The following is a 20213-nucleotide window of genomic DNA, read 5'->3' on the forward strand; positions in this document are numbered from 1 at the left end:
TGCCCAAGTTGGTGCGGCTCATCGGATAGCAAGAAGATGCCAAGCTTTTAGTGTCATCAGTCCAGCTTTGTGGAATACTCTGCCAACAGAAAATTCGACAGGAGCTTTTGGCTTTAACCTTCAAACACCTGTTGAAAACTTTTCTGCGTCACCAAACTGATAGGGAGTGGGGAAATGAGCAGACTTCAGAGTTAAGCATCTCGTCTCCATGGATGCTTCTGAAAACACAAGCACACACATAGCCCAAAACAAAAACTGTGCTGGGGTTTCATTAGATGTATTTGGGTGTGACGTGAGGTTTGCCCCTGAAAAAGACATTTGGGTTTTGTTACGTACTGAAGTTCTCACCCTGGGCCAGCAGGGGGATACTGTAGATAGTTATGCAAATGAAGGATCGAAAGTGACGTTCAGTGACTGGATAGTTTTAGAAAGTTGCTACAGTAACGTTGTACTGGAGCTCTATATAAGGAGGCTGACTGAGCCCTTCAGCTCAGTTCTGTTCTGGCCTCTGAATAAACAAGAGCTGTTTGAAGAATTGCTGTGTCATCTGATATGTTTACCCACAACTTAACAGGTTTCCTTAAGCCAGCCACTCTCTCCCTTTCTTTTTCTCTGCCTGTAGCCTACCTTGCAGTGTCGTTGTCAGAATAAAAAAATATTAGCACAGGGAGGAGGAATAGGAAGCCCTGCTTATGTTTCTGTGAGCTACTTGCACAGGAGAGGATAAGTACTCCAACCGCTTTAATAATATTCTCAAAATTTTGTAAGCTGCACTAGCTCCCGGGGGGAAAAAACACTGCCTAATTTTCTGTCGCTGCAAATGCTTATTCAAAAATAAATGGCTCCCCCTTAAGTGCCCAAGGTTTCACATTGTTTTCTTACTAAAGTAAGCTAAGCAGTAGTCATGTGTATCCCATAATTAGTAAGGTGGGGTGGGGACAGGGGGACAAGCATCTCTCTTATTATTCATTGGCAAAGGAAGGGCATGTCAGACAAAAATCCCATATAAGCCCCGAGCTGGCAGGCGGGCTGCTGGAAGGGGGTGGAATGTAGCAGCGAAATTGCTGAGCATACTTTGAATTCCTCCTTCTGTCCATCTGTTCCTTTTATCTGGGGAAATCATGCATATGAGCCAAGCCCACGCTTTGGACACAACTCTCTTTTACAGGGTGGGGTGGTCAAAGTTTTCTGAAATAGGACATTCTTTCTGAACAGGCTTTTACAAAGCAGAATTTTCCATGCTGCAGGTGAAATACTCTATCCAGGGACACCAGCTCCTTGGGGCCTGAGCTGTTTTGGGGGCCCTCAATATCTTTTGGGATGGGGCCAGCCTTCAACCGCCCCTAATGTTGAGGGGGGAGAGGGGGCTGAGCATGGAGCTGAGTGCAGAACTGAGCTGAGCACTGTGTGGCTCCAGTGGCCGACTCATTCTACTCCTTCTCCTCTTCCTCCTGCCTGTTAGGATATTGATGTTCCATTCCACCTAAACAGATGTGTAGAGCTGTTGTATGTCACATGTCTGTTTACATTCCAGCACAGCTTGCTGGGAACTTCCGTTTGTGTATTGCTTTTGCTTTGTGCTCCCTGCTGCTTGGACACGAAGGGGAGCAGACATGTTTTTCCTTTGTCCTGATGCTGAATAAAATGCTTGTAAATACACTTTACGTATGCCTTTGTCCGACACTTTTGTTGCAAGATATTCACTCTGCTGCTTAAGGCGTGCTCAAGTTTGTGAAGGCTTCTTGAAATATACTCAGAGTCGAGAGTGGATTTCATGCTCTTTATTCAGTTCATAGTGGTGAGGAGGAATGAAAGTCCCCCCAAAGTATCTGCTTTATATACATTATTTACACAATGGGCCCCACGTGATTGGCTAATTCCGGAATTCTCCTGTAGGCCAATCAGGTTGTGGATTCACTTCCATCTGGAGCTGGATTGGGTGGCTCTTGCAGACCAATCATACTGCTGCATTGTTCTAGGACCAATCAGAATAATAGGATTCAGAATCCTATTATTCTAGGACCAATCAGACTGCTGCATTTTGGATCCTATTGTTCTAGGGCCAATCAGACTGTTGCATTTTGGATCCTATTCAACTCAGTACATAACACCCCTCTGAAGCTGTGTGCCGCTGTTTTGATGTTGTTCCAAGGGAGACCGGAGTTCGCCTGGCTGCCGGCCGGTGGGCTGGAGCCAGCTGGGGGCCTGCCGTTCCCTTGGACACATCCCAACACTGCCACGGTGGCACCAGGCAGAGGAGGCAGAGGAGGAGCCACCAACCATTGAAGTCTCATGGTCTCCACGTTTGGCTCCACCCTGGCTCCTCCCGACATCACATGCATGATGTTTCCCACCCCCCCAATCACTCTCTCCCTGACTCTGTCCCTCCTACCCCTTCTTCCTACAAAGGGCAGACCCAAACGATACAGGGAGTGCATTAATTGCACGTGTAAAGCACACATCTTCCCCCAAAGAATTATGGGAGCTGTAGATTGCTAAGGGTGCTGAGAGTTTTTTAGGAGACGCTCCTTATTGCCCTCACATAGCTACAATGCGCAGGGTGGCTTAACAATAAATCCCTCTGGGTATCATGACAATTGAAAGTGGTATCATAGTGCTTTGAACGTATTGGTGTGAGCGTGGCCCAATTTCCAGCCTCTATTTTCAACTCAACTTCTAACTGCCTGTGCTCATGGAAGCTCCAACTTGAATAAAATATTGCGGGGGGCCAGGTAAGCCCCGCCCTGCATAATCGATCACATGACGCAGTGCACACACACCATTTGAATGGCAATGGCCATCAACTTTGTGGGGGCCCAGCCCCCTCAAATATTTTATTTCGAGGGCCGAAGTCCACGTAGCCCCTAGGAGTTGGCTCTTTCTTTGGCTCTGACTGCTTCTCTTCTAGTGCCGCTCCACAGCCAAAGAAGCACCAACCTACCATTTTCCTCCCCTGTCCCAAGTCTTCCGACCCACTGCAGACCCCTGTGAGCTTTCTCGGTCATACCTTCCAATGAAAGCAACATAACACAAGCTTGTTTGGATTCTGGCCTTTGAGGGCAGTCCAGCTGCAGCTTAAAAGTTCTGAAGGTGACAAGCTTCTGCACGCTAACTTGAAGAATTCAAAGGGATGCACATCCCAAATGCACATACTCAGATGAAATATCAGTGAATTTGGGTGGATCTAATCCAAAGCAAGGATTGCATTGCAGCCTAAATGTGCTTTCAAATTAGGGCCAGAATGCATTCTAAGGGTCCATCCTATGCAGACCTACCAGGAAGCAGGACTCTTACAATTTGGTGGGACTTATTTCTGTGTGAACTTTTCAGCTGCATTTCCCAGATGCGTTACAAGGCTGGATCTGGAAAAGGAAGTAACCAGCTGCTCATTCCTGGTCTAACACAGATATGGAATACAGTGGTACCTTGGTTCTCAACCGCCTTGGTCCTCAAGCAACTTGGAACCCAAACACTGCAAACCCGGAAATAAGTGTTCTGGTTTGCGAACTTTTTTCAGAAGCCGAACATGTTCTGCTTTGAGTGCCACACTTCCGTTTTGAGTATTACGCTGAGGTCTGTCTGGTTTTGCTATTTATTTTCCATTTTTGTTTTGTTTTTGTGACCGTGTGGAACCCAGTTCAGCTACTGATTGATTGATTGTGCTACTGCAGTTCATTGTTTATCGCTTTCATTTTATGGATCAATGGTCTCATTAGATAGTAACATTCATGTTAAATTGCTGGAATGGATTAATCCATTTTGCATTACTTTCTATGGCAGACATTCCCAAACTCGGTCCACCAGATGTGTTGGGACTACAACTCCCATCATCCCTAGCTAACAGGACCAGTGGTCAGGGATGGTGGGAATTGTAGTCCCAAAACATCTGGAGGGCCGAGTTTGGGGATGCCTGTTCTATGGGAAAGTGTGCCTTGGTTTTGGAATGGACTTCCGGAACAGATTAAGTTTGAGAACCAAGGTACCACCGTACATACCTTGCAAATTAGTTTCTAGGTTGAAGTTTTTTGCTACCTGACATCTGGAAAGTGGTGTGGCTGGACTCCCTCCAACATAACCGGGTTGTTTGTAATCCAATTAACGCAGCGAGATTTCACAGGCAATGCCTTTTGGCCTCCAAGGGGAAGCCAGCCAATTTAGCATGATTGCACAGCCTCATCAATATTGCTCTTTCATTCTGTGAGAAACTTTGTTTGGAACCGCTTGTGAAGATGCCACAGTATCTGTTTAAACGTTTGAATGCTGTTATTTTAAAGAACACTCAGCTTTTATCAGACCAAGCAAATTGAGGGACATACCTTGTGTGAGTAATGTTGGTCCACGACCCTAGCTAATCCAAAGTCACCGATCTTCAGCACCAGATCTTCTGTGTTGATGAAGATGTTGGCGGGCTTCAAGTCCCTATGCAAGACATTAGCTGAATGGATGTACTTCAGGCCTCTGAGCAACTGGTACATGAAAAGTTTGGCATGTTCCTCAGAGAGAGGCCCTTGCTCCAGAAGACGGGCCAGGTCCGTCTCCATGTATTCCTGGATGACGTACACCATGTTAAATTTGAACAGATCCCCTTGGAGATCAGCTCCTTTGGGCCCCAACACTTCGTAGACCTTTACGATGTTGTCGTGGTCCAGCCGGCGGATTATCTTGATCTCCCGGAAGGCGTGCTTCATGCTCTGAGCATCGCTCACCGCGATCTTCTTCACGGCCACCTTGCGGCAGCTCTTGCTGTCAACTGCTGAGAGGACAAGCCCGTTCACTCCAAAGCCCAGGGGCCTGAAGTTGATGAAACGGCAGCCCAGGTCATAGCCGTACACGCTCGCGATGTAATTGCACTTCTCCGCCATGGTGGGGTCAGATCCGCCTTTGTCTCTGCAATGAAATGGCAGCAGAGGAGCCCAGCCTCCCAGTCACCAATACGGTTTAATAGAAAACAGTACATCGTTACCACGAATGAGAATCTGTGCAGTTCCTTGCTTGGAGCCCATAATCGTACAGGAGAAGGTTTTCAAGTCAAATGTTCAGAGGTTAAAAAGAAAAATAGACACAAGTACATAAAGTGGATTCGAGAATAGTCTTGGAAACCAGCTTGCAAACTTTAAATATTGACTCTCTTCGGTTCAGGTAAGCTAGTAGGGGAATTGTGAAAAGTTGCCAGTCTAGCAAATGGTTTTCATTGCAATATGCTGATAAGCTAATGGGCTCCAAGAGTTCTTAAATATCATCCTTCTTGTTTTGTTTTAAGTTTGGGAAAGTGAAGCTTCAACATATACATGCTTTTAATATTCAGTTGGCTACCTAAACATGGACCTTCAGACAGCAAATGGTGGAGAGGTTCTCCAGAAACCTTTATTCTCCATGAAGTGGACTCAGCATTTTTTTTTTCTAGTTCTGCAAGGCTTTGGTGAATCTTCTGTCACACATTCTTAAATGCAGGGTGGATTTTTCCATTTCGCCGTCACAAGATGTGATAAAAGACGGAAGTGCTTTCCTCCCAATGAATCTCGCTCCCCACCAACTGGGTGCCACAAACAGCCATGCTCAGTTCTTCCCACATCCTTCCTTCATCACCATTCGGTCTTCATTGTGTCTGTCAAATCCTCACTTGTTATAGCCCCTCCTCCTGCAAGTGAAAAATAGATACTGAAGTAGTTTGCTACAGCGGTTTCTTTTATCCACACCCTACCTTCTCGAAGGTTAACACACCTAAAGAAAATACAAATTTAGTTATGCAGGATTAGAAAATACATCATTACGGTCACCTAGGAGTTGGTGAATCTGTCAAACTGGGGTTTTCTCTTTCTCATTTTTCCAATCTTAAATTCAATTCTCTTCATTTTCACATAGTTTGTGATGTTTTTAAAAGAGGTCCTCATTAAAATCCTGTGGTCCTCATTTATCCTGTGAACCACCCTGAGACCTGCAGTTATGGGTACAGGGTGGTATACACATTTAATAAATATTAATAATACTAATAATTAAAATTCATCAGCACCTTACTGCAAAATTCTCCTAATACGGTCATTTGTGTGCAATTTTCCTGATATACACATTTTTTGCAATGTAATGTATTTTTGTATGTTCCTTTCACTAATATATATGCATTTAATGAAAAGAACATGCAAAAATGCATTGTATCAGTAACCTTGGCTGGAGAAGTGATTTACAAAATTTGCAGATGTGCAATTTTCGATGGGTAGCTACCGTATGTGTCGGTTTGCGAATTGGTTTGAAAAGTGAGAATTAGATAGGTTAGCCTTTAAACATGAACTGAATCATATTTCTCCCTCTTCCTAGGAAGGATCCTTTCTGTGCTGCTACTGATTGGATGCATGACTGCTGACCAAGAATAGACTTTGTTTGGAAAGAGCTTCACAATGGGGTAGAGGAACTGAATTGCTCTCCCATCCCTGGGGTCACCTCTAAGTTCTATCTGTCTACTGCTCTACTTACTCTATCTAGTTACAGATAGGTAGCCGTGTTGGTCTGCCATAGTCAAAACAAAAAAAATTCCTTCCAGTAGTAGTGTATCTGAAGAAGTGTGCATGCACACGAAAGCTCATACCAAGAACTAACTTAGTTGGTCTTTAAGGTGCTACTGGAAGGATTTTTTTTTGTTTTTACTCTATCTACTTACTCTATCTCTCTACTCTCTACTTACTCTAGTGGTAAATTCTGAATAGCAGGTTTTCTGCATGAGAGCCATGCTCCTGTAGACATGCCCACCAGACTGCCAGTATTCTGTGGGAAATTTAGGTTGGTGTAATTCATCCAATTAAAGCAGATTAATAGTGCTTGGTTGCCCTAGTGCAACAAATCCATTTTTTTAAAAAAAAGACATTTTTGCAGTTAGGAAAGTGACGGTCAAATGCACTGAAAGGAGTGGAGATGAATAAACACCCCACAAGCAAATCAGAACAAATGCTGAATAATGACCACGTATAATTTAAGTTCCACTTAAGCATTGTACTTTGGAAAAGCACTTCAAGATGTGGGTGTTTGAATCCATATGTTTTGGTTTTTTAAAATGTATTTTTATTAAAGATTTTCTTGGTTTACAAAAGTATGTGCAATCTCTCTCTCTTTTTTTCCAAGTACTTTTTTTTCCATTTTATACAGATCAGTTTCATTTGTTGAGACAGTAGGAAGAAAAGGGGGAAAGAGGTGGGAGGGGGAAAGGTGAGTGGGGGTGGGGTCGGGTGGCGATGTTTCTATTTTACTTACTATATGTAGGGTTTGGTGTTAGCATTGCTTGTGCAGGTTCTCTGTTGTTCACTTGTGTTCCTTTGGTGGTGAGAGAGGTTGGGGTTGGCCTAGGGTGTGGTTGTTTATTTGTGATTGGCTGTGGTGATCTTTGTTTTCATGTGTGAGTGTTTTGGAACAGGTTAGCCATATTGATTTGTATGCTGTTGGTGAATTTTTGCCATTGTCTTGTTGGGCTGTGTATGTGATAAAGGGGAGCCATACTGGGGTGAAGGCGTCTTCTTCTATTTGTCCCCGTATCAGTTTCGGTTTATTGGTTAATTTTTCTAGTAGGGCTGTTTCCCATACTATTTAGTACCATTGGTCCATGCTTATTTCTGACAGGTCTCTCCAGTGACTGGTTATGACGTTTCTGGCTGCTGAAAGTAGGTGGGTTATGAGTTCTTTGTGCTGTAAATAGGCATTATTGTCTTGGAAGATGTTTAGTAGGGCCAATTCTGGGGTGATTTCTAATACTTGCTTAGTTACTTTACATATTTCTCGTATGGCTGTTGTCCAGAATAGTTGGAGTTTGGGGCACTCCCACCACATGTGGAGGTATGTGCCTGTGGAGGTGCACCCTCTCCAGCTTTTTGGTGAGGTTCCTGGGCATATTAGTGCTAGTTTTCTTGTTGTTAGGTACCACCTGTAGCTGAGTTTCAAATCCGTATTTTTGTAATTCAGGAGGGCAACCAAGATGATCAATGGTCGGGAAACCAAGCCTCATAAGGAATGGTTGAGGGAGCTGGGAAAACTTTCTGAAATTAAGAGTGGTTTGACAGTGGACTGGACTCCCTTGGGTAGTTGTGGACTCTCCTTCAATTGAAGTTTTTAAGCAGAGGTTGGAAGGCCATCGGTCATGGATGCTTTGGTTGAGATTCCTGCATATGCAACTCTACAATTCAATGATTCGATGATCAGGATGAACCCAAAGACTATACAAAAGAAAGAAAGAACTTCTAACTAATGTATACACTATGTCTTCAATAACAGGCCCCGCCGCCACACTGAAGGAGCAGGAAATTGTTATTTATTTAGTTTTTTATGGTTGTATTCTTACTGGCAGGGAAGGGGAGAGGAATCTGTGAGGTTTTCTGTGTTCAGGTGCCAAAATAATCTGATCTCTGCACCTTGACTTGGGAGGGGGGTTAATATTTACTGCTTTACCTCAGCTAGCAAAATGGATTGGGTCTGCTCTGCATGGTTCTCTGTGGCTCCCTCTGAACTGTGGAAATAAAAGAAAAGAAAGATAAGAAACTGCCTTACACCAAGCCAGACCACCTTAGTATTGTGTATACTGCCTGCTAGCATCTCTCCAGTTTTCCCCCCAGACATGGCTGTCTCTCTGGAGGACTGTGCTTAAGGTGAGGGGAGTGAGCAATGCGAAGTAGGAGCATGTTAGGAAAAAAGAGCACAAATCCACTTTCCCTCCCTATCAGCACCATAAAACTCAAAGGGACTGTAATGGTAAGATGCATTTGAAAGTCTCTGGCTATTTTGCAAAGCTTTCTGTAAAACTTTAAGATTTAGGTATATTTAGGAGGGACGTGGGTGGTGCTGTGGGTTAAACCACAGAGCCTAGGGCTTGCCGATCAGAAGGTCGGCAGTTCGAATCCCCGCTACGGGGTGAGCTCCCGTTGCTCGGTCCCTGCTCCTGCCAACCTAGCAGTTCAAAAGCACATCAAAGTGCAAGTAGATAAATAGGTACCACTCCGGCGGGAAGGTAAACAGTGTTTCCGTGTGCTGCTCTGGTTCGCCAGAAATGGATTAGTCATGCTGGCCACATGACCCGGAAGCTGTACGCCAGCTCCCTCAGCCAATAAACAAGATGAGTGCCGCAACCCCAGAGTCAGTCACGACTGGACCTAATGGTCAGCGGCCCTTTTACCTTTACAAGGGTCTGGTGTTCCCTGTTTGTTCAGGTTGTACGAAGGTTGTTTTTTTTTTAAAATTACACCAAATTAGAAACTGAGAGGCATTTCTTGCAGATTTTGGTGGGAAATTAATCACCCCAAAGTTTTGCTCTAGAAATGTCAGCCACCTAGACTCCATTTAGGCACCCTGTGCCAACAACAGTTCTTCCTTCTCCCCAGAGTGCCAGGCCACGATTTATCAAAACGAACCATGAAATGCCAACTCTCTCATTAAGGCTTCAATCCTGTGTTGGAGATAGGCATGGCTAAGTCCCAAATCTACCCACAATATATATATATATATATATATATATATATATCTCCTTGCAGAACAGCAGGCTGATAAAACCTGACTTCAGGGCATCCCAGCCCAGTCCATTTTCATAACAGAATCTTGTTATGAGAAAAAGTTGAAGTGGAACGGAAGCAAAGCCTTGGGTTTTTTGGTGTGTGTTTTTTTACCATAGCTGAACTGGAACAGGAGCTGAATTACAAAACATATCGATTCAAACGCCCGCATCTTGAAGTGCTTTCCCAAAGCTCAGCACAGCCAGGTCGCTCTGGCGTGGACTCCTCAAGCGAATGCAACTAGAAGTCTGCCTCTGATAATGATCTCTGCATTTCTGCAGCGCTGACTGATCGCAGGCTATGTTTAGCAACACATTCCTGTGCCAAATGAACAGAGGCCAACTAGGGGGGTGAAAAATGCAACAGCTATTTCAGCAGGCCCAAGCAGAACTGTAAGAGAGGCGGGTGCTGGGGTTTGTCGCCAGTTTTTGGGTGCCACACAAGCCCTTGCACCAGGGGTGGTGAAGGTCAGGCCAAGGTGCTTTCTATCTGGCCCTTGAGACTCTCTTCAGGGCATACTGCCTACCCATGAGCGCCCCCCGCTGGTCCGTCCTTCACATGCCCCTTGAGTGCTTCTGGCTGCTAGGATCACAGAATCATAGAACCATACAATTGTAGAGTAGGAAGGAATCTCAACTAAAGCATCCATGACAGATGACCATCTAACCTCTGCTTCTAAACCTCCCAAGAAGGAGAGTCCACAGTCTCTTGAGGGAGACTGTTCCACTGTCAAACAGCTCTTACTGTCAGTTTTTACTGACGTTTAGTTGGAATCTCCTTTCTTGTAACTTGAAGCCATTGGTTCAAGTCCTACCCTCCAGAGCAGGAGAAAACAAGCTTGCTCCATCTTCCAAGGGACAGCCCTTGAGATTTTTGAAGAGAGCTATCATAACTCTTCTCTGTTTCCGCTTTTCTAGGCTAAACATATCCAGATCCTTCAACCATTCCTCATAAGGCTTGGCTTCGTCTCCCTCCCAGGCAAATTTGATGAGCATCCCCTCAATTTCTTCATCCAAGTCGTTTATAAAGACACTGAACAATAACGGGCCCAGGACAGAGCACTGCAGTACCCCACATGTCACTTTCCCCAAGGTGACAAGGAACCATTAATGAGTTCTCAACAGGTTCGGTCAGTCAACCAGTTACCTCGTTCAAGCCACATTTTACCAGCTTCCTCAAAGTGACAGATCTACACTGGTCGCATATAACATTTAAAATGTGTTATCAAAATCTGACACCAGAGGGCGGTGTAGAGCTGTGAGCCTTCGACAATGGGAAGCTGAGTTAATAAAGTTTGTACAGATCAAAGTAGATTCAGCCCTTGAGCTCTGATAATGCTTTTTGCTTGGCTGGGTGTACAGCAAAGATGGATGGGTGAATGCAGAAGCTAGCCTACGTCACATAGGTAATATTTACATTTGTGGCCGTGCCTACTTTTCGCCTCAGGCCCTTTCCATGCCCACATGCATCCTCAGACTGAAACAGCTCTCCCATCCATACCTTACACTGACCCACATCATGAAATCATGCAAGTTGGTGAAGATCTACAGTGCCCCACACATAGCTGTCAACTTCTCCCTTTTCTTGCAAGGAATCCTATTCGGAATAAGGGAATTTCCCTTAAAAAAAGGGAAAAGTTGACAGCTATGGTCCCACTTCTCATTAGACATCACCAACGCTGCAGATATGCAAGGCAACAAGGTGCAAAGTAAAGTTAAAGGGACTCCTGACCATTAGGTCCAGTCGTGACCGACTCTGGGGTTGCGGCGCTCATCTTGCTTTATTGGCCGAGGGAGCCGGCATACAGCTTCCGGGTCATGTGGCCAGCATGACTAAGCCGCTTCTGGCGAACAAGAGCAGCACGTGGAAATGCCGTTTACCTTCCTGCTGGAGTGGTACCTATATATCTACTTGCACTTTGACGTGCTTTCGAACTGCTAGGTTGGCAGGAGCAGGGACCGAGCAATGGGAGCTCACCCTGTCGCGGAGATTCGAACCGCCGACCTTCTGATCGGCAGGTCCTAGGCTCTGTGGTTTAACCCACAGCGCCACCCGCATCCCTCTCATTAGCTGTCAACTTTTCCCTTTTCTTGCGAGGAATCCTATTCGGAATAAGGGAATTTCCCTTAAAAAAGGGGGAAAGTTGACAGCTATGGTCCCATTTCTCATTAGACATCACCAACACTGCAGATATGCAAGGCAACAAGGTGTAAAGTAGACCAGGGTTATTACACCAACAGTAGGGAACCTCCATCCCTCAGGTCATTTATGGCCCACAAGACCTCCCCCCCCCATTTGGCCCACCAGACCATTTTGGACAAGCTGTTCCCGCTTTGCACAACACTTCCCAAATACCCAGCCACCAGCTGGATGTTTGGTGCTAGGGAAGCAATGGATTTAACTGTTGGAACTCAGCACACTTCTAAGTGTAGAAGCCTTTGGGGAGTTAGAACTCCATGGCGTTTATCACTTCCCCAAGGCCAAACAATAAGTCAGAGGCTGGACATGAGAATCCCAGGGAGCATAGTCAACAGGTTGCGGCTGGCTTTTGGATTCAGTTCCTTGAGGAGGTGGACAGTTTTCACAAGGGGCACTTAATTACCATATTTTTCGCTTTATAAGACGCACCAGACCACAAGACGCACCTAGTTTTTGGAGGAGGAAAACAAGGGGAAAAAATATCTGAATCTCAGAAGCCAGAACAGCAAGAGGGATCGCTGCACAGTGAAAGCAGCAATCTCTCTTGCTGTTCTGGCTTCTGGGATAGCTGCACAGCCTGCATTCGCTCCATAAGATGCACACACATTTCCTCTTACTTTTTAGGAGGGAGAAAGTGAGCCTTATAGAGCAAAAAATACAGTATGCCGCACTTACAGTATCTTCAAAGGAATAATAATACAATAATAATAATTTATCATTTATACCCCGCCCATCTGGCTGGGTTTCCCCAGCCACTCTGGACAGCTTCTGACAGCATATTAAAATACAATAACCTATTAAACATTAAAAGCTTCCCTAAACAGGGCTGCTTTCAGGTATCTTCTAAAAGTCTGGTAGTTATTTTTCTCTTTGACATCTGGTGGGAGGGCGTTCCACAGGGCGGGTGCCACCACCGAGAAGGCCCTCTGCCTGGTTCCCTGTAACTTGGCTTCTGGTAGCGAGGGAACCACCAGAAGACCCTCGGCGCCGGACCTCAGTGTCCGGGCAGAACGATGGGGGTGGAGACGCTCCTTCAGGTATACTGGACCAAGGCAGTTTAGGGCTTTAAAGGTCAGCACCAACACTTTGAATTGTGCTCAGAAACGTACTGGGAGAAAAGGCTAAGGAGTAAAACTGGAGCGGAATCCCTAAGACGGTTGGATGGCGCCTTGAACGCCTCCTTCTGGCAACTCCTGCAGCCAAGCTGGTGCCAAACATAATGCTCTGCTTTCCTTTGGACCACATCAGTGAGGCTGAGAGGGGGGTCCTGCCATCTGGGCAGCCCAGGACCTCCAGACACACTGCCCAGGCTTGCACCCCAGGGAGGTCACTTTGGTGTTACTAATGCAGCAGTTTAACTTCACCCCCAGAGACACAGTCCATTATCTCTCGAGACAAATGAATGTCAACAACAACCACCTGTTGACAATGACAGAAACCGATGGAAAGTGTTCCACAGAGGCAACGGTCCATCTCCTTGAGAGGAACCCAATCATGTATCTCCTTTCCAGCATTTCCACCTCTCCGGCTAGTTCTTCAGCTACAGAGAAGATTTATGTCTGTGGCCATCATTTGACTGCAAGCAGGTCGAACTGACGAAGGTTCAGCTGCCTTTTAAATCTCCTGTCCTTGTGCCTTGTGAGATTGCCAAATCCCTAAACACTCTAGCCAAAGGCCCTGTCACACTTGGCTAATGGGCTCTGCATTACAAGCTGTCCATCCTGGGCTTTTCCCCCTACAGCTTTTTGAAAGGGTGTCTGGCCTAATACATTGCGGGCATAATAACCGGGCAGAGCTTCCACTGAATTCAAGGTTCAGCAGTAAATCATCCCAAAGCACGGCGCTTCAGTCTGACTCTTGGCTGCAAGCCTGCAGGCTTTGTCAGGGAAGCCAAACCATTACATCATGCAGATATTTATTTATTTTACTTACTTACTTTATTTTACTTACTTACTTACTTACTTACTTTATTTTACTTACTTACTTTATTTTACTCACTCACTTACTTACTTACTTACTTACTTACTTACTTACTTACTTACTTAGACAGGCTGGGCCTGAGGCACCTTTGCCAAGGAGACAAAGAGGAAACAGAGGCAGGGCTGCTAATGAGGTCACGGCTGATGGCTTTGCAGAAAAAGGGTTCCATGAAGAGACTGTGTTTTGCTAAGGCTGAGAATGTCAATTACTTTGGGTTGAATTCAGCTAACTTTTACTCAGAGCAGACACACCAGAATTAATGGACCTAACTACGTAGTTGCTGCCATTTATTTTAACGGGTCTACTCTGAGTACAAGTTAGTTGAATACAAAATAAGGCTATGACAAGAATTTGTTTGTTTTTCTGTTTGTGTTCTTTATTTGTGTTATAAAATGAATAAAAAAATGGGGGGGAAAGTTAGTTGAATACAACCCTTCAAATCTAAAGAAAGCCCATGGATTTTTTTCTGGGGAGTGGAGAATGCGCTTTAAACGTGCTTTGAATGTGTGGTGTTATAAGCTGCCTTCAGCTCCTTACAGCAGAGCTTGAAAACCCACCACCCTCCAGATGTTACTAGACTTCAGCCAGCATAAGGCCAATGGTCCAGGGTCCATGGGACTTGTAGTCTATCAACATCTGGAGGTCCACATCCCTGCCTTGGAATAGCACTGGGATATAAATAATAACCAATGACAAGAGAACTGGTCTCAAAGCCAAAGCTTTCCTTGAAATAATTCTCTTGGGTTTCCCCACCCAGACTTGTTCTGTCGCTGAGGGTTTGGCACAGATATTGGCTTGTGTATATCGCACCCGCCTATGCAGAGAGTGTGCGGCACAAATTAGATTGGTAAAGAGCAGCCCTCGGCAGGAACGGCATCTGCTTTGCCGGGAAAATGTTCTTTATCAGATTTACAAACATTTCTGCAAACATCCATGATCTCACAGAATCTTTTAAAAGCATCACGCCATGTGCAGCTTTCAATTCCCCTAATGCAAGGCTGAGAATTATCCATCCCACGCATAATCTTTAAACTCCTAGAAACAATATCCTTTAGTAGGAACATTGGGGACATTCCCAGCCCTTCGTGGAAGTGGTGCTGATTTAACCTCAAGACTCCTGCACACAAAGCAAGCCTTCCCCAAGAAAGACACTGGGCAGGATTCGCCCTATGAGCTCTGACAGCAGAACTGTTGGCATCTTTCTGTCTCAGGAGACAATGGAAGAAGAAGAGTTTGGATTTGATATCCCGGTTTATCACCACCCGAAGGAGTCTCAAAGCGGCTAACATTCTCCTTTCCCTTCCTCCCCCACAACAAACACTCTGTGAGGTGAGTGGGGCTGAGAGACTTCAAAGAAGTGTGACTGGCCCAAGGTCACCCAGCAGCTGCATGTGGAGGAGCGGAGACGCAAACCCGGTTCCCCAGATGACGAGTCTACCGCTCTTAACCACTACACCACACTGGCTCCACACCACACTGGAGGAGTGTGCCTTTGGGGGTGAAGTCAAACCGCTGGAAGGTTACAGCGCCTGTTGTGGCTGTAGAGACCGATGTGGGAGAGACATGTTTTGTTGCAGCTGGGGCAGCTGAAGGCATCTGGTTGCACTGCCACAGATGCAGCACAGAATTTCTTCTCTCTGCACTCCTCCCGGCCGTCATTCCTCCTCTGGTCATTGCTGTGAATGCATGATCTGACTGTCTGTCTCTAGGCACTGCAGTTGTCTACAAGGAATTTCCACTAGACGGGGTTGATGTTGCTTCATGTCACATCTGCAAACATCTTTGCAACACAGAGTTGGTCTGCCAGTGGACCTGGTGCCGTCAGAGAAACTGAGTTTGCACAATAGGGCTTCCCCTTCCTTTCTTCTCCCTGTGTGCTTCCTGAAATTAGGCTGATGAAGCCCCAGAACAGTACTAGAGTGGGGAGGACGGTGGGATTGATAATAATAATATTATAATAATTTATTATTTATACCCCGCCCATCTGGCTGAGTTTCCCCAGCCACTCTGAGCGGCTCCCGGTCGAGAGTTAAAAACAATACAGCATTAAATATTAAAAACTTCCTTAAACAGGGCTGCCTTCAGATGTCTTTTAAAAATAAGATAGCTGCTTATTTCCTTGACATCTGAAGGGAGGGTGTTCCACAGGGTGGGTGCCACTACCGAGAAGGCCCTCCGTCTGGTTCCCTGCAACCTCACTTCTCGCAGTGAGGGAGCTTCCAGAAGGCCCTCGGCGCTGGACCTCAGTGTCCGGGCAGAATGATGGGGGTGGAGACGCTCCTTCAGGTATACTGGACCGAGGCTGTTTAGAGCTTTAAAGGTCAGCACCAAGACTTTGAATTGTGCTTGGAAACATACTGGGAGCCAATGCAGATCTCTCAGGACCGGTGTTATGTGGTCCTGGTGGCTACTCCCAGTCACCAGTCTCGCTGCCACATTCTGGATCAATTGCAGTTTCCGGGTCACCTTCAAAGGTAGCCCCATGTAGAGCGCATTGCAGTAGTCCAAGCGGGAGGTAACTCCCATCTGGCAAGCTGAAACACAACACTGAATTCCACCCACTCTCTCGTTCCCCCTCCCCTTCCATTTTGATCCCGCAACTGGGTTTATGAAATGCATTAGGCCTTAATGGAAAATACAAAAGCAGTGTGTCATTATTATGACTCATTCATTCATTCCATTTCTTATTTAAACCAGAGATTGTTGACTCTTGTATTCTTGGTGTGCGCACAACTCATTTCTATGGTGGAAATTTGTAGGCAGGTTGTGGTCTAGCGCATAGGTCCTCAACCAATGGGGATGCACAAGGCCACACCAGACGTGCCGCAACACAGCTGTTGCTACCAGGCTGGATTCCATCTTAGGCTGACCAGACCAAAGGAGAACTACATGTGTGTCTGGACTAGAAGACATTCTTTTGATGAGATGCTCATTTTACAGATTTCCACAAGTGCTGCAACATGACGGGAGAAAGGCAAGAGCTTTAAAAAAATAAGATACACATTTCTGGCCAAATGCTTATGTCTTTCACTTGCCACATATCAGGGCTAGTTTTCCTTCAGTAGTAATGCTGAAGTAATGCTAGGCATACTGCTCTGTCAATTGCCACGTCAAGATGAATAATGTGCATTATTAGCACTACAGTGGTGCTGTGGGTTAAACCACAGAGCCTAGGACTTGCCGATCAGAAGGTCGGCGTTTCGAATCCCCGCGACGGGGTGAGCTCCCGTTGCTCGGTCCCTGCTCCTGCCAACCTAGCAGTTCGAAAGCATGTCAAAGTGCAAGTAGATAAATAGGTACCGCTTCAGCGGGAAGGTAAACGGCGTTTCCGTGTGCTGCTCTGGTTCACCACAAGCGGCTTAGTCATGCTGGCCATATGACCCGGAAGCTGTACGCCTGCTCCCTCGGCCAATAAAGCAAGATGAGCGCCGCAACCCCAGAGTCGGTCACGACTGGACCTAATGGTCAGGGTTCCCTTTACCTTAACTTTAATATCTCTGGTTACGAACTGTCCTCCTTGTGAATGCTTCAGGTTGTGAGCTCCGCTAACCCAGAAGTAGGTGCTCCTGGTTGTGAACTTTGCCCCAGGATGTGAGTGGAAACCACAGGAGAGAGTGCTCTTGTGGTCAGATCCTGCTGGTGGGTTTGCCACAGACAGCCACACTGAGAAGAGGATACTAGACTAGATGGTCCACTGGCCTGATCTAGCAGGCTCTTCTTAATGTTCTTAAAACTAGATTGTCAATTGATTTCAATGGGTTTACTCTGAGTATGATTTAGTAGACTGACGTGCCAAGTTCGTCCTTCAGATCTGACCTGAGAACAAACCTGTCTTCTTCTTCCCATTGCCTCCTCTCCCCCTATGCTCTCCAGAAAATGCTCAGAATATACGTTTCTATGGCAACCAAATGGCATTATTAAGAATACCACAACAAGTGTGAAGTTTACAATTTTCTCTCCAGTTTATAAGGACGGAGCATGCGATATAGCTGGTTGCGCTTTCAAAGGGCGAAGCCCAGCCCAGAGGAGGGAAAGGTCACATTTTTCCAAAGCAAGTCCTCCACGTCCTCTGGAGAAGAGTAAAACACACATGCTGAATCCAGCACTGGCAGAGAGGAATAATCAGCCGTAACATCAACAGTCGAGGGCTCGACAAGGTGATGTTAGCAAACAGCCTTCCCTGGATCAATTTCCGTCAGGCATGGGAAGGAGAATCTGTGAAGATCTGCTGATGTGCGCAGCAGCAGCAGCCCTGCAAGGTCTTGAGTCTCTTTCAACGTCTAGAAGTGAGTGGGAAGCTTCAGCCCGCAGAAGCTCAGAGCAGAAACAATGAAATCCAGCAAGCTCAGGACCGATTTGCACATTACCAGGAAGAACAGGTCTGGGGAACCTCAATCTCAAGGGCCAAAGGTTCCCCCCAGGTTTCTCTACTTGGCCCTTGGGGCTTTGCCCAGGCAACGCCCCACCCCCCTTCCCAACCACATAGGCTCTCCCGAACCATACCTCTCATTGGCCTCGTTGCACATCTGTGTAGACTGTTTTTGTCCGGCTGGACTTTGACCATGCCCTGGATGGAAGACAGAGAATCACAGAACCGTAGACTTAGAAGGGACACCCAAGAACCATCGTCCAAGCCCCTGCAATGCAGGAATATCAACTGCAGTGGTACCTCGGGTTAAGTACTTAATTTGTTCCGGAGGTCCGTTCTTCACCTGAAACTGTTCTTAACCTGAAGCACCACTTTAGCTAATGGGGTCTCCTGCTGCTGCCGCACCACTGGAGCACAATTTCTGTTCTCATCCTGAAGCACAGTTCTTAACCCAAGGGTTAATTTCTGGGTTAGCAGAGTCTGTAACCTGAAGCATATGTAACCCGAGGTACCACTGTCAAGTATCCATGACCAAGGGCTATGCAACCTCTGCTTAAAAACCTCCAAGGAGAGAGAGTCCACAACCATCCGTCATGGGAACCCATTCATTCCACTGTCGAACAGCACTTACTGTCAGAAAGTTCTTGCCATTGCCTTCTATGGGCTCAGTTAGGACTTGTTTGTTTGTTTGCAGTTGCATGTTGCTGTAAGAAGGGAAACTGCTAGGGGTGGCGGATAAATGCTATTAAAGAATAAATAATAAAATAAGGAGCACTCCACGCTGTTTGTGAGTTCAGGCCCCAGTTATGATCTTGTTGAATGCAACCCTACGCTATGATACATTGAAGAAAAGAAAACAATTTTCCCCTCCCACCCACTCCACCTGAAAACTAGTAACTCAGGAAGAAGAAGAAGAGTTTGGATTTGATATCCCGCTTTATCACTACCCGAAGGAGTCTCAAAGCGGCTAACATTCTCCTTTCCCCTCCTCCCCCACAACAAACACTCTGTGAGGTGAGTGGGGCTGAGAGACTTCAAAGAAGTGTGATTGGCCCAAGGTCACCCAGCAGCTGCATGTGGAGGAGTGGGGACGCGAACCTGGTTCCCCAGATTACAAATCTACCACACTTAACCACTACACCACACTGGCTAGTAGTAGGCATGCTAGCATCACTGTCCAGGCAAGCTAGCTAGCTTTGCCGAGGAAAATAGGCTTTTCTTCTTCTTCTTCCTTTTAATGCTGGGGAATATTCAGTCATGCATCCCACATCCCCACCTGCATTCTGCATTGGCATATAGTCCAAGACTGCCTGCTTTTCCCCTGACCATATAAAGCAGTCGGGTGGCGCTGTGTGTTAAACCACAGAGCCTAGAGCTTGCCAATCAGAAGGTTGGCGGTTAGAATCCCCACGACGGGCTGAGCTCCCATTGCTCGGTCCCTTCTCCTGCCAACCTAGCAGTTCAAAAGTGCAAGTAGATAAATAGGTACCGCTCCGGCGGGAAGGTAAACGGCATTTCCGTGCGCTGCTCTGGTTCTCCAGAAGCGGCTTAGTCATGCTGGCCACATGACCCGGAAGCTGTACGTTGGCTCCCTCGGCCAATAAAGCGAGATGAGTGCCGCAACCCCAGAGTCGGCCACGACTGGACCTAATTGTCAGGAGTCCCTTTACCTTTACTTTTACCTTTTTAGGACCAATGCAGGCAACCACAGTGCAGGGAATAAAGCCTGCACCAGGGAAGATAGCAGGAAAAGCAGCAATGATCTGAGTTGCTTAAGTGCCCCTAATTGAGAAAGTAAGAGCCTCATGGATGCACCCTTAATTAACTTAAAAGGCTCCCTATCCATCAACAGGAGCCCTGCAAGAACTATTTGCTTTCAAGCAGAAAAAAAGAAGGGGAAAAAGGGAGTGATGCTCAGAGGCTATTTATGGCAGCCTTAGTTATCCTGGCCATAAAAATAGGCTTTGCTGTTACTGCATGGAAAGCAGAGTGGTCCAAGAAAGGGGCTTGGGAATTGGGGGGGGGGCCTCTCGGGCATCTGCAACAGCAAAATCAATCCAATCAATTACAGCTCAAAGCAACTGCACCTACAAATCACCACTTGCAAATCATCAGGAAGAGTAAGTGACTACTGACCTCTGCTCAAG

At 46.2% G+C, this 20213-nt stretch overlaps 1 protein-coding gene across 4 annotated transcripts in view; it reads right to left on the reverse strand.

The window, feature by feature from the left end:
- Nucleotides 1-20213, reverse strand: part of MAPK4 (mitogen-activated protein kinase 4) — a 90222-nt gene that overhangs the window by 41477 nt on the left and 28532 nt on the right. Inside the window, exons 1-2 of one of the 4 annotated variants that reach the window (XM_081929782.1) lie at nucleotides 8425-8488; nucleotides 4317-5638 (exon numbers count right to left, since the gene is read on the reverse strand). In XM_081929782.1, the coding sequence (XP_081785908.1) occupies nucleotides 4317-4862 (546 nt within the window). In that variant the 5' untranslated portion in view covers nucleotides 4863-5638; nucleotides 8425-8488. Of the gene's footprint in view, nucleotides 1-4316; nucleotides 5639-8424; nucleotides 8489-20213 lie in introns of those variants that run through there. The other 3 variants (XM_081929785.1, XM_081929783.1, XM_081929784.1) reach the window with 3 other exon arrangements.

Source organism: Podarcis melisellensis (genome assembly GCF_964234715.1).
Source record: "Podarcis melisellensis genome assembly, chromosome: 11".
NCBI classification, from domain to species: Eukaryota; Metazoa; Chordata; class Lepidosauria; order Squamata; family Lacertidae; genus Podarcis; species Podarcis melisellensis.